At 43.4% G+C, this 26419-nt stretch overlaps 1 protein-coding gene across 2 annotated transcripts in view; it reads right to left on the bottom strand.

The window, feature by feature from the left end:
* Window positions 1–26419, bottom strand: part of c5h10orf67 (chromosome 5 C10orf67 homolog) — a 419952-nt gene that overhangs the window by 313923 nt on the left and 79610 nt on the right. For both annotated transcript variants that reach the window (XM_085987765.1, XM_085987766.1), the window contains one exon: window positions 22236–22382. In XM_085987765.1, the coding sequence (XP_085843891.1) occupies window positions 22236–22382 (147 nt within the window). The remainder of the gene's footprint in view (window positions 1–22235; window positions 22383–26419) is intronic.

Below are 26419 nucleotides of genomic sequence, written 5' to 3'. Positions count from 1 at the left end.
TATTGGTGTGGTATAAGGGAGAACTGGACAAACACATCTCACCGGTAAAACAGGGAAAATCACACGTATGGCTAAAACTAGATAAAAATATAGGAATATCAAAAAAAGATGTTTACTTATGTGCGATCTACATACCTCCAATAGAATCGCCATATTTCAAAGAGGAGTTATTTGATACTCTCCACATGGAAATCAGCCATTTCCAGGCCCAAGGAAAGGTGATAATATGTGGGGACCTAAATGCAAGGACCGGTTGTGAACCTGACTTCATAGACCCACAGGGAAACAACCATGTGTTTGGCCAGACCCCTTTAGATGTCACACCAGCCATCGCAAATCGGAACAACCTTGATCGTGAAATAAATAAAAGCGGTAGGGAGGTAGTGCAACTCTGCCGAGCCTTAGGCCTGTACATAGTTAACGGTAGGTTCAGAGGGGACTCCCTAGGGAGACTCACATACTCCTCAACTCTTGGGTCTAGTGTGGTGGACTATACAATCACTGACCTGGACCCCTGCGATATCAACTCATTCACTGTCAGGCAGCAATCCCCCCTCTCAGACCATAACCAAATAAATATGTACCTTAAACTTTCTGCCCAAACTACAGACACAAAAAAGGAACCCAGTAAGCTCCATAAAATAAACCAGACATACAGATGGGCCCCAGACAGTGGAGAAAAATTCATCACAGCACTAAAGTCACCTGATCTCACAAGTAAAATATCAAAATTTAAAGAAAACCCATACGAGATCACCAGAGATGGTGCAAACATGGCCATAGAGGATATAAATATGATCTTCCATGAGGCAGCTGTAAAAGCCAACCTTGTGAAACAGAAGAGGAAGCGTCACAAAAGACAAAATAAAAATAAGAAATGGTTTGACCACGAATGCAAAAATGCCAGAAAAGACCTGAGAAAAATATCAAACCAAAAGCATCGCCATCCAAACAATCCGGACCTACGTACTAGATACAATGAAACCCTCAAAAGATATAAACACACCATTAGGAACAAAACACAAAACTATACCCACAAAATACTCGAAGAAATTGAAAACTCCACCAATCCAAAACAATTCTGGGAAATGTGGAATAACCTGAGTACAACACAATTGCAAGCATTACCAATCCAAGATGGCGACATCTGGAGAACACATTTTGAAAACCTCTACAAAGACATCCCAATAAACGAAACAAACCCAAGTCAACATCAGGTCACAGAAAAACTCCACACATTAGAAGCAACAATTAAAGACAACCAAAACCCTCTAGACTCCCCAATCACATGGAAAGAACTGGCCACAAAAACAAAATCTCTCCACCTAAAGAAAGCCTGTGGCCCAGACAACATCAAAAATGAAATGCTCAAGTTCAGCAATATGGAGATGCAGGGTGCGGTACTCAAATTATTCAACATCATATTACGTTCAGGCTGTTTTCCCGATATCTGGTGCCAAGGACTAATCTCCCCCATATATAAAAGTGGAAACAAATCAGACCCAAATAACTACCGCGGCATCTGTGTCAACAGTTGTCTAGGGAAGTTATTCTGCAGTATTCTAAATAGTAGATTACTTGATTTTCTTAACAAACATAATATCCTCAGAAAAAACCAAATAGGCTTTCTTCCAAAACACCGCACCGCCGACCATATCTATACCCTTCACACCCTCATTGAAAAACATATACACCAAACAAAAAATGGGAAAATATTCGCCTGTTTCATCAACTTCAAGAAAGCCTTTGACTCTATATGGCACGAAGGGCTCTATTATAAACTTCTTCAGTGTGGAATAGGGGGCAAAGTCTATGACCTTATTAAATCAATGTATCTGAAAAACAAATGCGGGGTCAAAATTGGAGACAAACGCACCGATTTCTTCACCCAGAGAAGAGGCGTCCGGCAGGGCTGCAATTTGAGCCCGACCCTGTTCAACATATACATAAATGAATTAGCAGACATGCTGGAGCAAAGCGAGTCACCAGGTCTCCGTCTCCTGGATGGAGAAGTGAAATCCCTGTTCTATGCGGACGACCTGGTTCTGCTGTCTCCCACAGAACAGGGATTACAGCAACAACTAGACCTACTCGACAAATACTGCCAAAATTGGGCTCTAACAGTAAATCTAAAAAAAACCAACATCATGATTTTTCAAAAAAGGCCCAGATGTCAGGAAAACAAATACCAGTTTACCCTCAGTGATACCACTATAGGACACACTATGAGCTACACCTACCTTGGTCTAACTATTACAGCATCAGGGAGCTTCAACATAGCAGTGAATGCACTAAAAGAAAAAGCCCGAAGAGCCCTATATGCAATAAAAAGAAAATTCTACAACATCCAAATCCCAATCAAAATCTGGCTCAAAATATTTGACAGCATAATCCTGCCCATTGCACTGTACGGTAGTGAAGTATGGGGCCCGCTAAATCACCAAAGCTACACTAAATGGGAAAAACACACAATAGAAGCCCTACATGCAGAATTCTGCCGAAGCATCCTTCGCATCCAAAGAAAAACGCCAACAAATGCATGCAGAGCCGAACTAGGCAGATACCCACTGATAATAAACATCCAAAAACGAGCACTAAACTTCCTAAATCACCTCAAATCTAGCTCCCCAGACACCCTTCATTTCAAAGCCTTTCAGACCCAAGAGCTAAATCCAGAAAAGAGTCCCCTGAGTCAGCTGCTACTGAAACTAAGTACTCAGCCGGACCCTGACAAGCCCCAGACCAACACAGCCGTCCAAACACCAATCCGAGTGAACCAAATCATTAAACAATGCAAAGAAACCTACCTGGAACATTGGAACAAAATAACTGAAAGCCAAAGCAGATTAGAATGTTACCGGGCCCTAAAAAGAGAATATAAACTGGCAGACTACCTCACGACCATCAGAGACACAAAACAGAGACAGACCCTCACCAGGTACAGACTAAGCGACCACCAACTGGAAATTGAAAAAGGCAGATACAAGAAATCCTGGCAGCCTAGAGAGAATAGAATATGCGATCAATGTCTGGCCGGCGAGGTTGAAACAGAAATGCATTTCCTCCTAAAATGCGAAAAATTCAACACATCAAGAAACATATTATTCAACAAGCTAAGCCAAACAACCCCAGATTTCAAGGAATTGGATGACCTGTCAAAATTGAGATTAGTCCTGGGAGAAGGAGACAGACCATACCTTGGGGCCAAATATGTAACAACATGTCACAACCTGAGGACTGTTTAAAATTAAGACTGTTTAAAATTAATATTGAACGTACCAAATGAAGTACAAAGACTGTTTAAAATTAATATTGTTTAAAAGTAATATTGTATGTACCCAACAAATGTCAAATCGATTGACACCTACAGAATGTTTGAAAATGTACCTTTTTGCTATGTAAGCTTTGGCAATATGGTTCTCTGTAAACTTTCATGCCAATAAAGCATTTGAATTTGAATTTGAATTTGAGAATGGAGTCAACCAGAGATGAGTTCAGTGGACAGGAGCAAACAGAAAGAGTTTGCCAGGGCAGTCCTTTTTTCTGAATCTTAGGAAGGAGGGAGAAACAAGCAAAGTGGGATTGGGAAACAATGAGATCAGAGACAGTAGAGTAGAGTAGTGTGGCAGAAAAGTTCAGTAACAGTTAGGAAAATTATGGTTCAGTATATGGTAGTGGGGTCATGGTCGAAGGAGAAACAGGAAGATCAGTCAACTAGATGTTGTTCAGTCTCGCCTAAATACAGTTCCTTGTGCCACACAAGAGCTTCATACCTGTTAGCAGATTTGATGATGCTGGCGTTAGAACTAAAAGAACAAGAGGTAGAAGTTCAGAAAGATAAAGATTAGAGTAAGCAAGTAGACACCCAATATTGTGGTGCCAGTTCTGGAAAGGAGGCAAGGGGTTGGGAAGGCTGAAAAGAAGTAAACAAATCTATTTCCCTGCAAGAAGATGGATAGCTAGAAAGCTGATAACAAAAAAAGGCATTTCCATCTCAAGTAATTTGTTTAGTCTTCTGGAAAAGAAGGAAGCTCAGGTATTTTGTAATTCCCCAAACTATCAATCAGCAGGGTTTTAAATTTTAGTAACTTTTTTTGTATCTTTCAACATCATCATCAGAATCATCAACAACTTACATTTATATAGCATCATTAATTTACAAAAATGAGCCAAGATGCTTCATAACTAGGCATAAAGAAAATGGATGCCAATCCTGGAACAGAGATTGAAAGGTGTGACTGAACACTAGATCAAAGAGATAGATCTTGAGGAGGTTTATAAAAGGTGGAATGAGAGGTATAGGTGTTAGGGAAGGGATTCCAAAGGGTAGGCTGAAAGCCCTGCCACCAACTGAGGGACAAGATGGGTGGGGGATACACAGAGGTCTAGAGTCAGAGGAACAGAATGTTTGGGACGTGACATAGGGCTGGAAGAAAATCGCAGAGACAGGGTGGGGCAAGTCCATGGAGGGATTCTTAGACAAGGATTTTGGCATTTAAACATTGGAGGACTTGAACTAAATTAAAAAATAGGACCTCAAAGGTAGTAATCTCAGGATTGCTACCAGTGCCACGTGCTAGTCAGAGTAGAAATAGGAGGATATTTCAAATGAATACTTGGCTAGAGGAATGGTGCAAGGGGGAGGGATTCAAATTCCTTGGACATTGGAACCGGTTCTGGGAGAGGTGGGACCAGTACAAACGGGACGGTGTGCACCTGGGCAGTGCCGGGACCGATGTCCTAGGGGGAGTGTTTGCTAGTGCTGTTGGGGAGGGTTTAAACTAAAGTGGCAGGGGGTTGGGAACCTGAGCAGGGAGACAGAGGAAAGGGAAACAAGGAAAAAAGCAAAAGACAGGAAGGAGAAAAACAAAATTAGAAGGCAAAGAACTCAACGGTTTAAATCAAACATGGTCACTGTAAATAATCATTCATATAGGTCTGAGAGCATTAAAAAAACAAGCCTGAAGGCTTTGTGTCTTAATGCAAGGAGCATTCGGAACAAGGTGGATGAATTAGCTACGCAAATAGAGGTAAACAAATATGATTTGATTGGGATTACAGAAACATGGCTCCAGGGTGGCCAAGGCTGGGAACTCAACATCCAGGGGTATTCAATATTTAGGAAGGATAGGCAAAAAAGAAAGGGAGGTGGGGTAGCATTGCTGGTTAAAGAGGGGATTAACACAATTGAAAGGAAGGATATTAACTCTGATGATGCGGAATCTGTATGGGTAGAACTGAGAAATATCAAGGGGCAAAAAACGTTAGTGGGAGTGGTATATAGACCTCCAAACAGTAATACGGAGGTTGGTGATGGCATTAAATGGGAAATTAGAGACGTGTGCAATAAGGGCACAGCAGTCATCATGGGTGACTTTAATTTACATATAGATTGGGCTAACCAAATTAGTAAAAATACTGTGGAGGAGGAATTCCTAGAATGTTTACGGGATGGTTTTCTGGAAAAATATGTCGAGGAACCAACCAGAGATCAGGCCATCTTAGACTGGGTATTGTGTAATGAGAGAGGATTAATTAGCAATCTTGTTGTACGAGGCCCCTTGGGTCAGAGCGATCATAATATGATAGAATTCTTCATTAGGATGGAGAGTGAAGTAGTTGACTTGGAGACTAGGGTCCTAAATTTAAATAAAGGAAACTACGATGGTATGAGGCGCGAATTGGGTAGGATTGATTGGGGAATGTCACTCAAAGGGTTGATGGTGGATAGGCAATGGCAAACATTCAAAGACCGCATGGATGAACTACAGAAGTTGTTCATCCCAGTTTGGGATAAGAATAAAACAAAAAGGGTGACTCAACCATGGCTAACAAGGGAAATTAGGGATAGCATAAGATCCAAGGAGAGGGCATATAAATTGGCCAGAAAAAGCGGTAACCCTGAGGATTGGGAGCAGTTTAGGATTCAACAAAGGAGGACAAAGGGATTAATTAAGAAGGGGAAAATAGAATATGAAAGTAAGCTTGCAGGGAACATAAAAACTGACTGTAAGAGCTTTTATAGATATGTGAAGAGAAAAAGATTAGTGAAATCAAGTGTAGGTCCCTTGCAGTCAGAAGCAGGGGAAGTTACAATGGGGAACAAAGAAATGGCAGACCAATTAAATGCATATTTTGGTTCTGTCTTCACAAAGGAGGACACAAATAACCTCCCAGAGATGTTGGAGAACATAGGGAGGAACTGAAAGAAATCAGTATTTGTAGGGAAATGGTGTTAGGGAAATTGACGGGATTAAAAGCCGATAAATCCCCAGGGCCTGATAATCTACATCCTAGAGTACTTAAGGAAGTGGCCCTGGAAATAGTAGATGCATTGCTGGTCATCTTCCAGAACTCAATAGACTCTGGAACAGTACCCATGGATTGGAGGGTAGCTAATGTTACCCCACTATTCAAAAAGGGTGGTAGAGAGAAAACAAGGAATTACAGACCGGTAAGCCTGACATCGGTAGTGGGGAAAATGCTAGAGTCCATTATAAAGGATATAATAGCTGAGCAGTTGGAAAACAGTGACAGGATCGGACAAAGTCAACATGGATTTACAAAAGGTAAATCGTGCTTGACTAATCTACTGGAATTTTTTGAAGATGTAACTGGGAAAATAGATAAGGGAGAACCAGTAGATGTGGTGTATTTGGACTTCCAAAAGGCTTTCGATAAGGTCCCGCATAAGAGATTAGCGTGTAAAGTTAAGGCACATGGGATTGGGGGCAAGGTATTGACTTGGATAGAGACCTGGTTGGCGGACAGAAAGCAGAGAGTAGGAATTAACGGGTCTTTTTCCAAGTGGCAAGCAGTGACTAGTGGGGTACTGCAGGGATCGGTCCTTGGACCCCAGCTATTCACAATATACATTAATGATCTAGATAAGGGAACTAGATGTAATATCTCCAAGTTTGCAGACGACACAAAGCTGGGTGGGCGTGTGTGCTGCGAGGAGGATACCGAGAAACTCCAGGATGATTTGGACAGGTTGGGTGATTGGGCAGAAACGTGGCAGATGCAATATAACGTGGATAAATACGAGGTATAAAAACAGAAAGGCAGACTATTATCTGAATGGCAATAGATTGGGAGAAGGGGAAGTGCAACGAGACCTGGGTGTCCTTGTGCACCAGTCGCTGAAGGTAAGCATGCAAGTGCAGCAGGCGGTGAAGAAGGCAAATGGTATGTTGGCCTTCGTAGCGAAAGGGTTTGAGTATAGGAGCAAGGATGTCCTGCTGCAGTTGTACAGGGCCTTGGTGAGACCACACCTTGAGTACTGTGTGCAGTTTTGGTCGCCTTATCTGAGGAAGGATGTTCTTGCCATGGAAGGAGTTCAGCGAAGATTCACCAGGCTGATCCCTGGGATGGCAGGAATGACGTACGAGGAGAGATTGGGTCGATTGGGCTTATACTCGCTGGAGTTTAGAAGAATGAGAGGGGATCTCATCGAAACTTATAAAATTCTGACAGGTCTGGACAAACTAGATGCAGGTAGAATGTTCCCGATGGTCAGAGAGTCCAGAACCAGGGGTCATAGTCTAAGGATAAGGGGTAAGCCATTTAGGACAGAGATGAGGAAGAATTTCTTCACCCAGAGAGTGGTGAACCTGTGGAATTCTCTACCACAGAAGGCGGTTGAGGCCAAATCTTTAAATATATTCAAGGAGGAGTTAGATATATTTCTTATAGCTAAAGGTATCAAGGGATATGGGGAGAAGGCAGGTACGGGGTACTGAGTTTGGATGATCAGCCATGATCTCATCGAATGGCGGAGCAGGCTCGAGGGGCCGAATGGCCTACTCCTGCTCCTATCTTCTATGTTTCTATGCTTCTATGCTTGAACTCTAAAGATCCTAATTGAACATCATCAAGGATATACAACAGATTGAGATCCAGAAAGTAGGTGCTTTAGATGTGGCCATTAACTTGAGAGATACTGATCTCTTCTACCTGGCTTGAACTCAAAAATTGTTGTACTGACTGCGATGTTCCATTATGTATCAAGACAAAATAGGTCCACTCAGTAGCTTTTCAACTTGGCAACTCATGCAACTTTTGAACTTACCACTTGGCAAACATGAAAAACAAACATTGGGCACAAAAATGTAATGTAAAGTTGGGGTTAAGTCCGTGATATGTGGATGGACCCAAGACTGAAGATGAAACAATCAACAATACTTAAAGAACTGTATAGAGTTCGTCACATAGCTCTGAAGTTAGTGTACCTTTAAATATTCCTTTTCCTTTTTTCCCTTCTTTATATTTAATTGGCAATTATAGTTGTCTTTGTCCGTATATTCCATTAATCTTAGGATTACCAGGCTTCTGAAACAGGTGTCAAAATTAGGGGTGATGTTGACAAACCCAAAAAATTAAATGAGCTCTTTACATCCATATTACTTGATAAAAACATAGTACTGGGTTAGTACTGAACATTGAAGAATATAATAATATTGCTACTAAGTTGGTGGCTGGAAGGATGTCATGGCCTTAGAGAAGGTGCAGAGGAGAGTTACTAGAGGTGTTCAAAATTATGAAGACTTTTTTTGGAGTAAATAAGGAGAAACTGTTTCCAGTGGCAGAAGGGTCAGTAACCAGATGAAACAGATTAAGCAACCAGAGGCGAGATGAGGAGACATCTTTTTATGCAGCAAGTTGTTATAATCGGGAATGCACTGTCTGAAAGGGTGAAAGTGATAGACTCAGATTCAATATTAACTTTCAAAAGGGAATTGGATAAATACCTGAAGGGGAAAAATTGGCAGGGCTATGGAGAAAGGGCAGGTGAGTGGGACTAATTGGACAGCTCTTTCAAAGACATGGCAGGCACAATGGGCGAATGGCCTCATTCTATGCTGTATCATTCTATGAAATAAAGCACCTGGTCTGCATGAGATTCAGCTTATGGTGCTGGGGAACTCTAGCATGTGCTGGTAGGTTCAGTGGGAAAAGTGTTTAGGGATACAACAATCTGCATTTATATAGCACCTTTGATGTTGAAAAGAGCCGAAGGCGCTTTATGGAGAGGGATGTTGGGGGGAGGGAGGGGGGTATAGGAACAGATATGGGAATGAACATTGACCTATGAAGGGAGAGATTAGAAGGGGTGACTAAAAGTTTGAGCTTTGAAGGTATTTCTAAATGTGGAGAAAGAAAAGTGGTAATGCAGAGGGATTTAAGGAGGGGGTTGCAGAGACTAGGGCCAAGGCAGCTAAAGGCTGTGCCACATGTGGTAGGGTGAAGAGATGGGGGAGATGTACAGAAGGCCGGAGTTTGAGGACCAAAGGGTGCAGGAGAAGCTTTAAACCTGCAGGAAATCAGATAGGATGGTGTGAGGTCATGGATAGATTTAAAGGTGGAGATGAGAATTTTAAAACTGATGTACTGAGTGGGAGCCCATGTAGGTCAGCAAGGATGGAAGTGATGGGTGAGAGGGGGCATTAGTGTGGGAAAGGATATGAGAACTGCCTTTTGGACTAATTGGAATTATGGAGGGTGAAGGATGAGAAGCTGCAATTAAATCTAGCCAGTAATATACTAAATCTGAGAAGATTGTTCAATGTGGCAGTCTAAGGTAAGTGTTTACAGGAACAGGTGTAGTTAGTATATATGACTTCAATTTACCAGGTATAGATTGGGATGTTTATAAAGTGTGCAATAGGAAAGGAAACATCATCGTGGACACAATATTGGATTGTTAAATGGAACAATTGATCAGCGAATCCACATAAGGGCATTATGGGGCCAGATATTAAATAATAACTAGGAGATGGTAGTGCAAATTAGAGACACATTGGCAACATGACCACAATATGGTGGAGATTAAGTTTAGATTTGAGGGGTGTGCTCAGAAAACTGGAGTGGACAAAATGTTAGAGGGGGAAAAGCATGGAAGAAAAATGGATTGTGTTTAGGACACACAGGAGGCTAAATTGGATAGCCCTCGAAAATGGGCGCAGGGATCACAATGCGCGATTAACCCATGCCCTTTGACTGCAATGCAGGCAGCACACCAGCTTCGTGCTGCCTGCGCATTATAATGATTTCTGCGTGCAGCCAGCACTAACTGTGGTGTTCATTGGTTGCACGCATCAGCAGGGGGCCCAAAATTGTAATTTCCTAGCACCACTTAAAGCTAGCCTGCACTGCTTAAAGCTAGCCTGCACCTCTTAAAGGGGAGGTGCATTGTGGCTGGAGCAGGTGCTGGGAGTCGTGCAGAAAATGAATCTGTCCTGGGAAACAGTGAGGAATGGCACAACATGGGAGAGAGCAGGCTCCAAGGTTTTCGGAGGTCTTGGTGGAGGAGGTGAAAAGGAGGAAAGATATCTTGTATCCGCAGAGAGGCAGGAGACCATCCAGAAACACGGTAAAAAGACAGCGGGAGCAGATACCTGTGGAGGTCAAGACCAGGAATTAAGCCCCAGGACCTGGATGCAGTGCCTCAAGAAGTTCAATGACCTCAAGGTAAATGAATGCATCATCAAATGCCATATCCTACCCACTGTACAACTAGCCTCAGACACTGTTCAAATCACTACACCCCCGTCACTCACCTACCAACAATTTCCATCAATCAGGACTCATACCCAACATTCATAGCTTCACCTCACCCTCACACACTTGGCACTGCTGCAAGCCTCACACCCATATCTCACAGCTTGCACATACTGCCAATTATTCAACCATGACAGCCACATCACCCAAACAGAATGCACAACACTCACTGACACACTTCCCTCTCTCTTGCAAGACAAGGTGGTGCACAACCGGAGGGGTACAGGCCTGCCTGCAAGTCCTAACCCCCATGGAGGTGATGGTGCTGGCCATTATTGGAACAGCCATTGCTGAAACCATGGCCAGTGGCGGGGCTGAAGTTGACGGTATCCTCATACATTATCCTCCTTCTCACATCCCATTTCCCCCTCAGCCCACAATCTCTTCTGATTTACAAGCTGCAGGCGGTGTAAGCATGCGCCTCTTACTTTCCCCCACTCCCCTCACCCCAACCTTACCCTTGTGTCTTCATCCTTTCAGATATCCAAGAGGTGCAACCTGGCCAGGCAGTGGAGGAACACCAAGAAGAATGTGATGATGAAGACACAGCTCCATCACTTGATTTCACACTCGCAGACACCAGCTCAGATACTGACACTGCGCGCATCTTAGAGCATAGCATAGAGGCGGGATCGGCACGTGATGAGTCACTGGGCATGAGTGGCCTGCAGCCAGGACAGGGGGAAAGGATAGCACAGGTGCCAGTTCACCAGAGGGCGAGGTCGCACATGAGTTTTGCTACAGAGGACTCAGATGAGGACTTTAATGGGGTAGCCTACAGAAGAACACTGAAATGTATGTACAACGAAATGCTTGGTGCATTTGGAAGCCTGCCAGAAAGCCTGCGTTCAATGTCAAGGAACATGGAGGAGCCCAGCACCAACTTGGCACAAGGCTTTGCGCAGAGTTCGGAACCCATCCTTTCCAGCATGGAAGGGGTGGCTGTTAGATCCGTGTATTTTGATGTTGTGTGTCCTTCAATAACTAGACACGAGACTGCAGGGAACAATCAACAGGTATTTACTGGATGAGGGTTACTCTAAAACTAAACGTACAGATCCCTACTCAGGGTTTATATACAGGTGTGGTCACTGCCGGTACTACAGTATACAGGAGCTGTAAAAAGTAGTTCTCCCCTTAAAGGTACATACACTACAGTGGCCAACTTGTTTGTACACTTGTGGACCCAACCATGATGCAGCCGATGGCCGATGTCGCAGCTTCCAATGTCTGATTGCTGCAGTGAAAGCTCAGACTGCTGTTTTGCAAGGTCAGCTTACTGCCATGCAAGCTCAGACTGTTGCCATCATGGCTGAAAGTGTTCAAAGGGGCTTGCAGGGTGTCACAGCAGTCCAGCAATGTGTCCTCCAACAAATTATTAGGATTGCTGAGGTGCCGCCCCAGGGGAGTGGCTGTGGTTCAGTGGAGCACGAACCTGCTGTCCTCTCTCAGGATGGTGTGGCGATGCCAGTGTTGGACTGGGGTGGACAAATGTAAGAAGTCACACAACACCAGGTTATAGTCCAACAGTTTGATTTGAAATCACAAGCTTTTGGAGCGCTGCTTCACCTGACGAAGGAGCAGCGCTCCGAAAGCTTGTGATTTCAAATAAAACTGTTGGACTATAACCTGGTGTTGTGTGACTTCTTACATCTCTCTCAGGATGACAGCATTCGTCCTCCCACCACTGCCGCTCCGCTAGTGCACTTGTTGTTGCCGGTCAGCCAGCCAGCCCAGATTGCTGCCGCCCATGCCGAGATGGTGCAGCCCGCAGCCGGGCCTTCTAGGCCACAGCTGCTTGAGGTCGTCCGCCAAGGCCATCTGCAGTCTCCTCTACTGAAAGTCAGCAGCCTTCCACCAGCCATGCTGCTGCCACTGGGGTAGCACTGTGTAGGAGCACATGGAAGACAGACTGAGGGAATGCACAAGGGTTATTAGTTTACATTTGTATGCAATATGGCATGACTTCATTTATAAATTTGGTTTGGAATGTTTATTTTGTGGTGGCTTTTATTTTAGCATTGTGGACAAGTGGACGCTGTGATGTCGGTGACAGAGGGAAGGTAAGATGTGGGACTGTTGATGAATGGGGAATTGGGGATGCGATTACTGGTATCGCACCTGAATTATTCCTTCACGGACTACCCAGGCAGAAAGGGGCTCTTCTAGGTTTCCTCCTCCCTTCCTCTTCCTCTTCCTCTTCTTCCTCCTCCTCCTCAGCTGCTCGCCGTATAGCTGGTGGCAAGGGCTGTGCCCTCGTGGTGGCGAGGTTATTCAGCATGCAGCAGATCACCACGAATCTTGACACCCGCTCTGCCAAGTACTGTTACAAAATATTCCATGCTCCAACAACATTCTGCATAAAGAAATTTCTCCTAATTTCTCTTAGTCATCATTTTAAATTGATCCTCCCTCAGGACATCGTGAATAGCACATTTACGGAGTTGGGCACACCGCAGGTAGAGGTTGGACAGGAAGAAAGGGAACGGGTGACCAACAGGCAGAGTACTAGGCGCAGGCAGGTAGTGCAGGGGTCCCCTGTGGCCATCCCCCTCTCCAACAGATACACCACTTTGAGTACTGTTGGGGGGGATGGCTTATCAGAGGAAGGCAGCAGCAGCCAACTTCCTGGCACCAGGGGTGGCTCTGCTGCACAGAATGGGAGGAAAAAGAGGGGTAGAGCTACAGTAATAGGGGATTCAATTGTAAGGGGAATAGATAGGCGTTTCTGCGGCCGCAAACGAGACTCCAGGATGGTGTGTTGCCTCCCTGGTGCAAGGGTCAAGGAGGTCTCCGAGCGGCTGCAGAACATCTTGGAAGGGGAGGGTGAACAGCCAGTTGTCGTGATGCATATAGGCACCAACGATATAGGTAAAAAGCGGGATGAGGTCCTAAAAGCGGAATATAGGGAGTTAGGAGATAAATTTAAAAACAGGACCTCAAAAGGTAGTAATCTCAGGATTGCTACCAGTGCCACGTGCTAGGCAGAGTAGAAATAGAAGGATACTTCAGATGAATACGTGGCTAGAGGAATGGTGCCAGGGGAAGGGATTCAAGTTCCTGGGACATTGGAACCGGTCTGGGGGAGGTGGGACCAGTACAAACCGGACGGTTTGCTCCTGGGCAGGGCTGGAACCGATGTCCTAGGGAGTGTTTGCTAGTGCTGTGGGGGAGGGTTTAAACTAAAATGGCAGGGCGCTGGGAACCTGAGCAGGGAGACAGAGGAAAGGGAAACAAGGATAAAAGCAAAAGATAGGAAGGAGAAAAACAAAAGTGGCAGTCAGAGAAATCAACGGTTTAAATCAAACATGGCCACAGTAAATAATAATTCTAATAGGTCTAAGAGCGTTAAAAAAACAAGCCTGAAGGCTTTGTGTCTTAATGCAAGGAGCATTTGTAATAAGGTGGATGAATTGGCTGCGCAAATAGAGGTAAACGAATATGATTTGGTTGGGATTACGGAAACGTGGCTCAAGGATGGCCAAGACTGGGAACTCAACATCCAGGGGTATTCGATATTCAGGAAAGATAGGCAAAAAGGAAAGGGAGGTGGGGTAGCATTACTGGTTAAAGAAGGGATTAACACAATTGTAATGAAGGATATTAGCTCTGATGAGGTGGAATCTGTATGGGTAGAATTGAGAAATACTAAGGGGAAAAAAACGTTAGTGGGAGTGGTTTATAGACCTCCAAACAGTAAGGCGGAGGTTGAGATGGCATTAAAAGGGAAATTAAAGAAGCGTGCAATAAGGGCACAGCAGTCATCATGGGTGACTTTAATCTACATATAGATTGGGCCAACCAAATTAGTAACAATACTGTGGAGGAGGAATTCCTGGAGTGTTTACGGGATGGTTTCCTGGACCAATATGTCGAGGAACCAACCAGAGATCAGGCCATCTTAGACTGGGTATTATGTAACGAGAAAGGATTAATTAGCAATCTTGTTGTACGAGGCCCCTTGGGTCGGAGCGATCATAATATGATCGAATTCTCCATTAAGATGGAGAATGAAGTAGTTGACTCGGAGACTAGGGTCCTCAATTTAAATAAATGGTCTGAGGAGCGAGTTGGGTAGGATTGATTGGGGAATGGCACTCAAAGGGTTGACGGTGGATAGGCAATGGCAAACATTCAAAGACCGAATGGATGAACTACAGAATTTGTTCATCCCAGTTTGGCATAAAAATAAAACAAAAATGGTGACCCAACCGTGGCTAACAAGGGAAATTAGGGATAGCATAAGGTCCAAGGAGAGGGCATATAAATTGGCCAGAAAAAGCAATACTCCTGAGGATTGGGAGCAGTTTAGGATTCAACAAAGGAGGACAAAGGGATTAATTAAGAAAGGGAAAATAGAATATGAGAGTAAGCTTTCAGGGAACATAAAAACTGATTGTAAAAGCTTTTATAGATGTGTGAAGAGAAAATGATTGGTGAAGTCAAGCGTAGGTCCCTTGCAGTCAGAATCACGGGAATTTATAATGGGGAACAAAGAAATGGCAGACCAACTAAATACATATTTTGGTTCTGTCTTCACAAAGGAGGACACAAATAACCTCCCAGAGATGCCAGGAAACATAGGGTCTGATGAAAGGGTGGAACTGAAAGAAATCAGTATTTGTAGGGAAATGGTGTTAGGAAAATTGATGGGACTGAAGGTCGATAAATCCCCAGGGCCTGATAATCTACATTCCAGGGTACTTAAGGAAGTGGCCCTAGAAAGAGTAGATGCATTGCTGGTCATCTTCCAGAACTCGATAGACTCTGGAACGGTACCCATGGATTGGCGGGTAGCTAATGTTACCCCACTATTCAAAAAAGGTGGTAGAGAAAAGGTGGGGAATTATAGGCCGGTAAGCTTGACATCGGTAGTGGGGAAAATGCTAGAGTCCATTATAAAAGATGTAATAGCAGAGCACTTGGAAAGCAGTGACTGGATCGGACAAAGTCAACATGGATTTACAAAAGGTAAATCATGCTTGACTAATCTACTGGAATTTTTTGAGGATGTAACTGGTAAAATAGATAAGGGAGAACCAGTGGATGTAGTGTATTTGGACTTTCAGAAGGCTTTCGATAAGGTCCCGCATAAGAGATTAGCGTGCAAAATTAAGGCACATGGGATTGGGGGCAAGGTATTGACTTGGATAGAGAACTGGTTGGCGGACAGGAAGCAAAGAGTTGGAATAAATGGGTTGATTTCCGAGTGGCAGGCAGTGACTAGTGGGGTACCGCAAGGATCGGTCCTAGGACCCCAGCTGTTCACAATATATATTAATGATCTGGACGAGGGAATTGGATGTAATATCTCCAAATTTGCAGACGACACAAAGCTGGGTGGGAGGGTATGCTGTGAGGAGGATGTCGTGAAACTCCAGTACGATTTGGACAGGTTGGGTGATTGGGCAGAAACATGGCAAATGCACTATAATGTGGATAAATGTGAGGTTATCCACTTTGGTGGCAAAAACAGGAAGGCAGATTATTATTTGAATGGCAATAGATTGGGAGAAGGGGAAGTGCAAAGAGACCTGGGTGTTCTTGTGCACCAGTCGCTGAAGGTAAGCATGCAGGTGCAGCAGGCGGTTAAGAAGGCAAATGGTATGCTGGCCTTCGTAGCAAGAGGGTTCGAGTACAAGAACAAGGATGTCTTGCTGCAGTTGTACAGGGTCTTGGTGAGACCACACCTTGAGTATTGTGTGCAGTTTTGGTCGCCTTACCTGAGGAAGGACGTTCTTGCCATGGAAGGAGTGCAGCGAAGATTCACCAGGCTAATACCTGGGATGGCAGGAATGACGTATGAGGAGAGATTGTGTCGATTGGGCTTATACTCACTGGAGTTTAGAAGATTGAGAGGGGATCTCATCGAAACCTATAAAATTCTGTCAGGCCTGGACAGACTAGATGCAGGAAGGATGTTTCTGATGGCCGGGGAGTCCAGAACCAGGGGTCATAGTCTAAGGATAAGGGGTAAGCCATTTAGGACTGAAATGAGGAGGAATTTCTTCACCCAGAGAGTGGTGAGCCTGTGGAATTCTCTGCCACAGAGGGTGGTGGAGGCCAGTTCGTTGGGTATATTCAAGAAAGAGTAAGATACATTTCTTAAGGCTAAAGGGATCAATGGATATGGGGAGAAGGCAGGGACAGGGTACTGAATTTGGATGATCAGCCATGATCTCATTGAATGGCAGAGCAGGCTCGAAGGGCCGAATGGCCTACTCCTGCTCCTATCTTCTATGTTTCTATGAACCCTCATCACTCATTCCCCAACCAGAGGAAATAATCTTTCCTTATTCAACCGATCGAGGCTCTTCATACTTTCAGAAACCTCTATTCCACTTCAGTGGAAACAGTCCTAGTATCTCGCGTCTCTCCTCGTAACTATAGTTTCCCATCCCTGACATTCCCGTTGAATCTAAACTGTATGCTCTCTATGACTTTAATATTCTTTCTATAATGGGGTGCCCAAAACTGCAGACAGTACTCTGTAGTCTAACCAATGTTTTGTGTAAATTAATTATTACATCTATACTTTCATACTCTATGCGCCTATTGATAAAACCCAAATTTCTATTGGCCTTTTTAATTGATTTATCTACAGGTACTCGCACTTTCAGGGAATTATGTATTTACATCCCTAGGTCTGTCTGTTCATCCACACCCTTCAGTGTCATTCCATCAAGTATATACTTCCCTTCTTTGTTTCTCTCCCAAAACACTTATCCACATTGAATTGCATCTGCCATCTGTTTGCCCATTCTGTTAACTTGTCGGCAGTTTCCTGCAGTCTTTTACAGTCCACCTCACTATTAGCCAAAGCTCCTGCTTTTATGTTATGAGCAAATTTCACAGTTGTGCTCCCTATACCCAAGTCCAAGTTATCTATATAGCTCAAGAATAAAATGGACCACTTTAAATCCTTCTCCAGTACATGCAACAACCATTTACTCTAACTCTGTGTCCTGCCTTTCAACCAACTTTTAAATTCAACTCAAAATAATAACATATTCGACATTGCCACAAGTTTTAGAGCCAACAAACATGAAGATCACACTTAGAAGATAGACACTTCAGATTTAACTATCTTATCCAAGGGCTGGTCAATGTGTGGAATGGACTGCCCAGGAAGGGAGACAGTGTGGAAAAATGTATGGGAGAATTCAGCAGATATTTGAGAGATTGGAAGATTAAGAGGTATTCTTTTCTGGAACCAGCCAGATCGTTAGTTACCTTTATTTGCATCTGCAACATAGGATAGTTGCTGCTACTATTTGTGGTGTGTTGGTGCTGTAGTACTTCCTCCTCTTCCCCTTTTGTTTTGTTTTATTTTTGCTTAATGTCCCCCAGTTTTGTTTTTGTTTAATATGTTGTTTTATGACATAAATTGGCAACTAATTGGTATAGAACAGATAAAACAATCAATGTTGCTTTGATGATCACTTACTGCTTTTTAGAGTGCTCCAGCCATACTTACTTTGGGTATTTAGAATCATAGAAATTTCAGAACAGCAAATTGCCATTTGAGCTACTATACCTGTGCGAGCTTCACATCAGGATTTTTATAGCCATTTGTGGTAATCTATTCCACAGTCTAATAACACTGCGTGAAAAATCTTCTAGCCTACTCTGGTTCTGGTTTATATGCCAATTCACCAACCAGTGGAAATAATCTTTCACTATTTACAGTATCAAACTCATAATTTTTAACATTTTCATTAGATATTCTCTTAGCCTTCTCTGCTGCTACGAATACAGGTCCAGTTTTCCAAGGCTCTCATCACAGTTGTATCCTCTAATCCTCAGTGTCATCTTAGAGAACCCACGTTGCACCTATTTCATGGTTCCAATACCCTTTCTAAACTGGAATGCAAAATTGGAAACAGTACTTCCACTATAGCCTAACCAACGTCTTATGCAGGTTCATCACCACCTCCATGCTTTTATATTCATGCCCTATATATATATATAATATAGAAAATGCAGAATAACATGGCCCCTTCTATGGCCATTTACACCTGCAATCCTGTTTTTAAAAGATCTATGAATCTTTACGTTGAACTGCAATTGCCACCGATCTGTCTACTCCCCGTCATCCATTCCCCTAACCAGTCTACATCTCGTGCAATTCCCAGCATTCTTCATTATAGTTTGCCATTTATACAGTCCTAGCTGATCAGGCATTTGCAGGATACATTGTTTTATGAACTATTTACGAGTAGGAATAGACTGGATGTTAGGCGTTTCTTCTTTTCCCAGAGAATTGTGAGCCTCTAGAATACATTGCCAGCTGGTGTGGTAGGTGCTGACTCTCTGCATGCCTTCAAGAGGGAGCTGGACAGGTTCCTGACTGGGGCAGTGATCGCATCATATGGAATGTAAGTGTTTTTATAGATAACACTTGATCCATGTGATCTCCTGGACTGGTTTTGAGGAATTTGAGGAATGGCAGAGAGGAATTTTCCAGAGTATTTTTTCCCTTACTGGCCCTGTTTTTTTTTGCTTTTTTTGCCTCCCTCAGGCGATTACATGGCTGCAGGGGTGGTGGAAGGTGGGGGAAAGGAAGAAGTGTTTAGGCATGATGGTCCGGCCATCATAGAAACATAGAAGATAGGAGCAGGAGTAGACCATTCGGCCCCTCGAGCCTGCTCCGCCATTCAATGAGATCATGGCTGATCATCCAAATTCAGCACCCTGTCCCTGCCTTCTCCCCATATCCCTTTATCCCTTTAGCCTTAAGAAATATATCCAACTCCTTCTTGAATATATTTAATGAACTGGCCTCCACTGCCCTCTGTGGCAGAGAATTCCACAGGTTCACCACTCTCTGGGTGAAGAAATTCCTCCTCATCTCAGTCCTAAATGGCTTACCCCTTATCCCTAGACTATGACCCCTGGTTCTGGACTCCCCGGCCATCGGGAACATCCTTCCTGCATCTAGCCTGTCCAGGCCTGACAGAATTTTATAGGTTTCGATGAGATCCCCTCTCAATCTTCTAAACTCCAGTGAGTATAAGCCCAATCGACACAATCTCTCCTCATACGTCATTCCTGCCATCCCAGGTATCAGCCTGGTGAATCTTCGCTGCACTCCTTCCATGGCAAGAACGTCCTTCCTCAGATAAGGCGACCAAAACTGCACACAATACTCAAGGTGCGGTCTCACCAAGGCCCTGTACAACTGCAGCAAGACATCCTTGTTCCTGCACTCGAACCCTCTTGCTACGAAGGCCAACATACCATTTGCCTTCTTAACCACCTGCTGCATCTGCATGCTTACCTTCAGCGACTGGTGCACAAGAACACCCAGGTCTCTTTGCACTTCCCCTTCTCCCAATCTATTGCCATTCAAATAATAATCTGCCTTCCTGTTTTTGCCACCAAAGTGGATAACCTCACATTTATCCACATTATAGTGCATTTGCCATGTTTCTGCCCAATCACCCAACCTGTCCAAATCGTACTGGAGTTTCACGACATCCTCCTCACAGCATACCCTCCCACCCAGCTTTGTGTCGTCTGCAAATTTGGAGATATTACATCCAATTCCCTCGTCCAGATCATTAATATATATTGTGAACAGCTGGGGTCCTAGGACCGATCCTTGCGGTACCCCACTAGTCACTGCCTGCCACTCAGAAAACGATCCGTTTATTCCAACTCTTTGCTTTCTATCTGCCAACCAGTTCTCTATCCAAGTCAATACCTTGCCCCCAATCCCATGTGCCTTAATTTTGCACGCTAATCTCTTATGCGGGACCTTATCAAAAGCCTTCTGAAAGTCCAAATACACCACATCCACTGGTTCTCCCTTATCTATTTTACCAGTTACATCCTCAAAAAATTCCAGTAGGTTAGTCAAGCATGATTTACCTTTTGTAAATCCATGTTGACTTTGTCCGATCCTGTCACTGCTTTCCAAGTGCTCTGCTATTACATCTTTTATAATGGTCTCTAGCATTTTCCCACTACCGATGTCAGGCCTACCGGTCTATAATTCCCCGCTTTTTCTCTACCACCTTTTTTGAATAGTGGGGTAACATTAGCTAGCCTCCAATCCATGGGTACTGTTCCAGTGTCTATCGAGTTCTGGAAGATGACCAGCAATGCATCTACTATCTCCAGGGCCACTTCCTTAAGTACCCTAGGATGTAGGTTATCAGGCCCTGGGGATTTATCGGCCTTCAGTCCCGTCAACTTTCCCAACACCATTTCCCTACAAATACTGATTTCTTTCAGTTCCTCCCTCTCATTAGTCCCTATGTTCCCCAACATCTCTGGGAGGTTATTTGTGTCCTCCTTTGTGAAGACAGAACCAAAATATGTATTTAATTGGTCTGCCAATTCTTTGTTCCCCATTATAAATTCCCCTGATTCTGACTGCAAGGGACCTACGCTTGACTTCACCAATCTTTTTCTCTTCACATATCTATAAAAGCTTTTACAGTCAGTTTTTATGTTTCCTGCAAGCTTACTTTCATAATCTATTTTCCCCATCTTAATTAATCCCTTTGTCCTCCTTTGCTGAATCCTAAATTGCTCCCAATCCTCAGGTTTGCTGCTTTTTTTGGCCAATTTATATGTCCTCTCTTTGGATCTTATGTTATCCCTAATTTCCCTTGTTAGCCACGGTTGAGTCACCTTTTTTGATTTATTTTTATGCCAAACTGGGATAAACAAATTCTGTAGTTCATCCATGCGATCTTTGAATGTTTGCCATTGCCTATCCACCGTCAACCCTTTGAGTGACATTACCCAATCAATCCTACCCAACTCGCGTCTCATACCATCATAGTTCCCTTTATTTAAATTCAGGACCTTAGTCTCCGAGTCGACTACTTCACTCTCCATCTTAATGAAGAATTGTATCATATTATGATCGCTCCGACCCAAGGGGCCTCGCACAACAAGATTGCTAATTAATCCTTTCTCATTGCATAATACCCAGTCTAAGATGGCCTGATCCCTAGTTGGTTCCTCGACATATTGGTCCAGGAAACCATCCCATATACACTCCAGGAATTCCTCCTCCACAGTATTGTTACTAATTTGGTTAGCCCAATCTATATGCAGATTAAAGTCACCCATGATAACTGCTGTGCCCTTATTGCACGCTTCTCTAATTTCCCTTTTAATGCCATCCCCAACCTCTGCATTACTGTTTGGGGGTCTATACACCACTCCCACTAACGTTTTCTGCCCTTTGGTATTTCACAGTTCTACCCATACAGATTCCACATCATCAGAGCCAATATCTTTCCTTACAATTGTGTTAATCCCCTCTTTAACCAACAATGCTACCCCACCTCCTTTTCGACTATCTTTCCTGAATATTGAATACCCCTGGATGTTGAGTTCCCAGCCTTGGTCCCCCTGGAGCCATGTTTCCGTAATCCCAATCATATCATGGTGTGTGGCAGGCTTGATGGGCCAGCTGGCCTTTTCCTACCCATCAATTTTGTATGTTCGTCTAACTGGAACTAATCAGGCATGCACAGAACATGGTGTCATAGACTGTGCATGCGTAATCTCACAAAATAGCCAATATGCAAAAAGTTATTTTTTAAAATGCAGCCATAACATAAAAATTCCCACACACTAATGACTATAAAATAAATTGTGAAATGCTAAAACTGGTCAAAGTCACAGTCATACCATAAGTCAGAAGTACATACCCAATTGATCTGTTCGGATTCTTCATACTGTGTTAATCTCTCTTTTAAAGATGAAATGAGTAAATCTTTCTGCTTAAGCATACTCAAGGCTGTAGAAGTATCTTCATGAGATGTTTTATTCAGTGCATTCATTTCTATACAGTATTTCTGTGATCAAAATAATAAACTTATTAACAACCAAAAAATCAATAAACATATTATACTGAAACAAAGTTTATCAACATGAAATACCCTGCTTTTGTGAGAATTATACTTCATTACATCAATTGTATTTATAGAAGCAGATGTAACAATAGTAATGGGCAAGACAAAAAGCGTAACTGTTTTTGTAATTTCATATCATCTCATAGGAACATAGGAATAAGAGTAGGCCTTTCAGCTCCTCGAGCCTGTTTCACTATTTAATTAGATCATGGCTGATCTGTATCTTAACTCCATTTACCCGCCTTGGTTCCATATCCCTTCATACCCTTGCCTAGCAAAAATCTATCAATCTCAATTTTGAAATTTTGAATTGATCTAGCCTCAACAGTTTTTTGAAGGAGAGAGTTCCAGATTTCCACTATCCTCAATGCTCCCTGGCATCACCCTGAATGGCCTAGCTCTAATTTTAAGTTTATGCCACCTTGTTCTGGAGTCCCTCACCAGAGAAAATAGTTTCTCTCCATCTACCGTATCAAATCTTTTAATTATCATAAACACCTCAATTAGATCACCCCTTAATCTTCCATACTCAAGGGAATACAAGCCTAGTCTATGCAGCCTTTCCTCATAATTTAACCCGGTATTATTCTGATAAATCTGCACTGCACCCCCTCAAACACAAATATCTCCTTCTTGAAGTGCAGTGCTAAGAACTGATTGCAGTACCACAGATGCAGTCTAACCAGAGCTTTATACAACTGTAGCATAACTTCCACCCCTTTGTATTCCAGCCCCCTCGAGATAAAGGCCAACATTCCATTAGCCTTTTTAAATTATTTTTTGTACCTGTCCACTAGCGTTTAGTGATTTCTGTACATGGACCCCGATATCTCTGCTCCTCCAGAGCGCCTAGCTTCTCACCATTTAGAAAATACTCTGATCTATATTTCTTAGGTCCAAAGTGGATGACCTTGCACTTCCCCATGTTGAACTCCATCTGCTACAGTTTTGCCCACTCATTTAATGTATCATTGTGCCTTTGTAACTCTCTGTTCCCATCTACGTTACTTATTGTGCCACTTAAACGTAGTGTCATCAGCAAACATTGATATATGGCTCTCTATTCCTTCATCTAAGTCATCTATAAATATAGTGAAAAGCTGAGACTCCAGTACAGATCCCTGAGAGACACCACTAGTCACATCCTGCCAAATGGAGTACATACCCATTCTCGCTACTCTCTGTTTCCTACCTCTTAACTGTGGTGTATGTGCCTTTAAGAGCAATTATGGTGTATGTGCCTTTAAGAGCCCCAGGTGTGCGTAATGCCGGTAATTGCCACTTGGGCTATATAAGCCTGTGTATTGTGTATATCCTTTAGAAACCCCCCCCCCCAGACTTGCTTAGTAAATACCTATGAACCAACTCCTGTCTTCAGTGTCTTTATCTACACACGGACACTACAGTGGCGACGAAGTGGAAACGAACTTACCTGCAATTCGGCAGCACCTCAAGGACATCGATTCCTCCAGCGTCCAGAAGACTCAAGGAAGTAAGAGAAACTGTGGTTTCACCAGCTGGCCAAGCTGGTGACAGGTACTGCGCTAATCCTTCCTGGGCGTCAGGCTGGAGCTCCAGCGGCGGGCTCTACAGCTGAGACAGGCAGCGAAATCGGAGGCAAGCAATAACGGACTGGGAGGGTGCACTCGAGAGACGGCCGGCACGGCAAGCAGGTCAGCATTTAGACCTCCGTCGGGAACGAGTCTCCAACAGTGAATAAACGGAAACCACAGTAAAACAGCGCTGTTATCGGTAGCAGCGGCGGGAAAGCGCGGGAAGCGCCATATCGTTGCTACAGAGAAAAAAAAAAGCGCGGGAAGTGCCATATCTTTTCTGAAATGCCTAAATCTGGTAATATTGAGGCTTTTGATGGCGAAATAGAAGATTGGACCACATACGTGGAAAGAGTAGAGGTTTATTGCACTGCAAATGGAATAACAGATGAAAAAAAAGCTTCAGTACTTCTGAACTTAATGGGCGCAAAGACATACGGGCTGTTACGAAATTTAATCACTCCAGCCAAACCAAAGGACAAGACTTTTTTAAAGAAATTGTTGATACCCTGCAGGAGCATTTAAACCCAACACCGCTGCTGATAGCAGAACGATTCAAGTTCTTCAAGAGAAATCAACACAAGAATGAAAGTAACGCTGATTACCTAACCGAATTAAGAAAGCTATCAAAGTACTGCCAATTCGGAGCAGGACTATCGGATTATCTTCGAGACAAATTTGTTTGCGGTCTCTTAAGTGAAGGAACACAAAAAAGACTGCTTTCTGAAAAAGATTTAACATTGGACAAAGCTTTCAGTATGGCTGTATCATACGAAGCAGCAGCAAAAGGAGCTGCAGAGATACAACAAGAGACACAGGACTTCGGCACCCATAAAATGACACAGGAGTTCGGAAGATGTTATCGCTGCGGCAGATCCACCCATAACCAGAGGGACTGCTGGTTCAAGGGCAAAGCATGCAAGCAATGTGGTAAGATTGGACACATTGCACGGGTATGCCAATCTGGACAAAATAAATCCACTGACAGAAAACAAAAAATCAATAAAGAAAAGTACAGGAAGGTACAAATGATGACGGACAATAGCTCCGAAGACCAGAATAGCGATAGCGACTCCGGAAACAAGAGACTAAGCTGTCTCAAATTACATAATGTACTTGCCAAAGAGGATTACCAAACCATTTGGGTTACCCTCACAATAGCAGGGTCCCCAGTTAAAATGGAGCTAGATACAGGATCAGCTCTAACCGTAATAAATCGACGAGATTACGAGAGGCTATTTTCGCATATACCTCTAAAAGACACATCCATTAACTTAAAAACATATACGGGGCAGAAAGTCTACCCCAAAGGAAAAATAAGGGTGCCTGTGGTATACAACGGCAAAGAAATACAAAAGTTGTATTTATACATTCTACAAGATGGTGGTCCACCGTTGTTGGGACGTGAATGGATAAGGAAGATACGTTTAGACTGGCACTCCATTCAGGCACTGACGGTGACCAGTAAGGAAAAAAACAATGATGACATCATACCTGAACGATTAAAAGACATCTTGGCCAACGCCAAAGAAGTGTTTCAAGAGAAACTAGGAACCTTGAAAGGCATCACCGCCTCAATAAAAGTGGAAGATACAGCAATTCCAAAATTTTTTAAGGCAAGACCGGTGCCATACGCAATACGTCCGGCAGTCGAGGCAGAGCTGAAGAATTTGGAAAAGGCAGGCGTATTATCCAAAATAGATTGGAGCGAATGGGCAACACCCATCGTTCCAGTCATGAAAAAAACATTGAAAAATAACTGAGGAACAGAAAAAAATTCGCATCTGTGGGGACTTCAAGGTGACTGTAAACCCGGTCCTTCACACGGTACAGTATCCTCTTCCGAGGATAGAAGATATTTTCGCCTCACTATCCGGAGGGAAACGTTTCACAAAAATTGACTTGGCACAGGCATATCTACAGATGGAGGTTGAGGAGACCTCTAAAAAGTATCTCACAATAAACACACACAAAGGCCTGTACCAGTACAATCGACTGGTTTTTGGAATAGCATCAGCTCCAGCTATCTGGCAAAGAGCTATGGAGCAAGTCCTGCAAGGGATTCCGGGGACTCAATGCTACCTAGACGACATCCTTATAACAGGAGAAAACGACAACGAGCACCTTGCCAATTTGGAGCAGGTGCTCACTAGGCTGAAAGAACGGGGCCTACGAGCAAATCGCCCCAAGTGCGAATTTTTCCAAAATCAGATATCATATTGCGGCCACATAATTAATAAGGAAGGGTTGCATAAGTCACCTGAAAAAATTGAAGCAGTTATAAAAGCCCCAGCACCTGAAAATGTTTCACAATTAAGGTCATTCCTGGGATTAATAAATTACTATCATAAATTTTTACCGAACTTATCAACTATTCTACACCCTCTTAATGATCTTCTACAGACAGGAGTGATTTGGAAATGGAAC

This window comes from Somniosus microcephalus, chromosome 5 (assembly GCF_052327205.1).
Source record: "Somniosus microcephalus isolate GS21.2 chromosome 5, FLI_Smic_1.0, whole genome shotgun sequence".
In the NCBI taxonomy this organism is placed as follows: Eukaryota; Metazoa; Chordata; class Chondrichthyes; order Squaliformes; family Somniosidae; genus Somniosus; species Somniosus microcephalus.
Note: the sequence above shows the minus strand (reverse complement) of the source record. Positions and strands in the feature narration are given on the sequence as shown.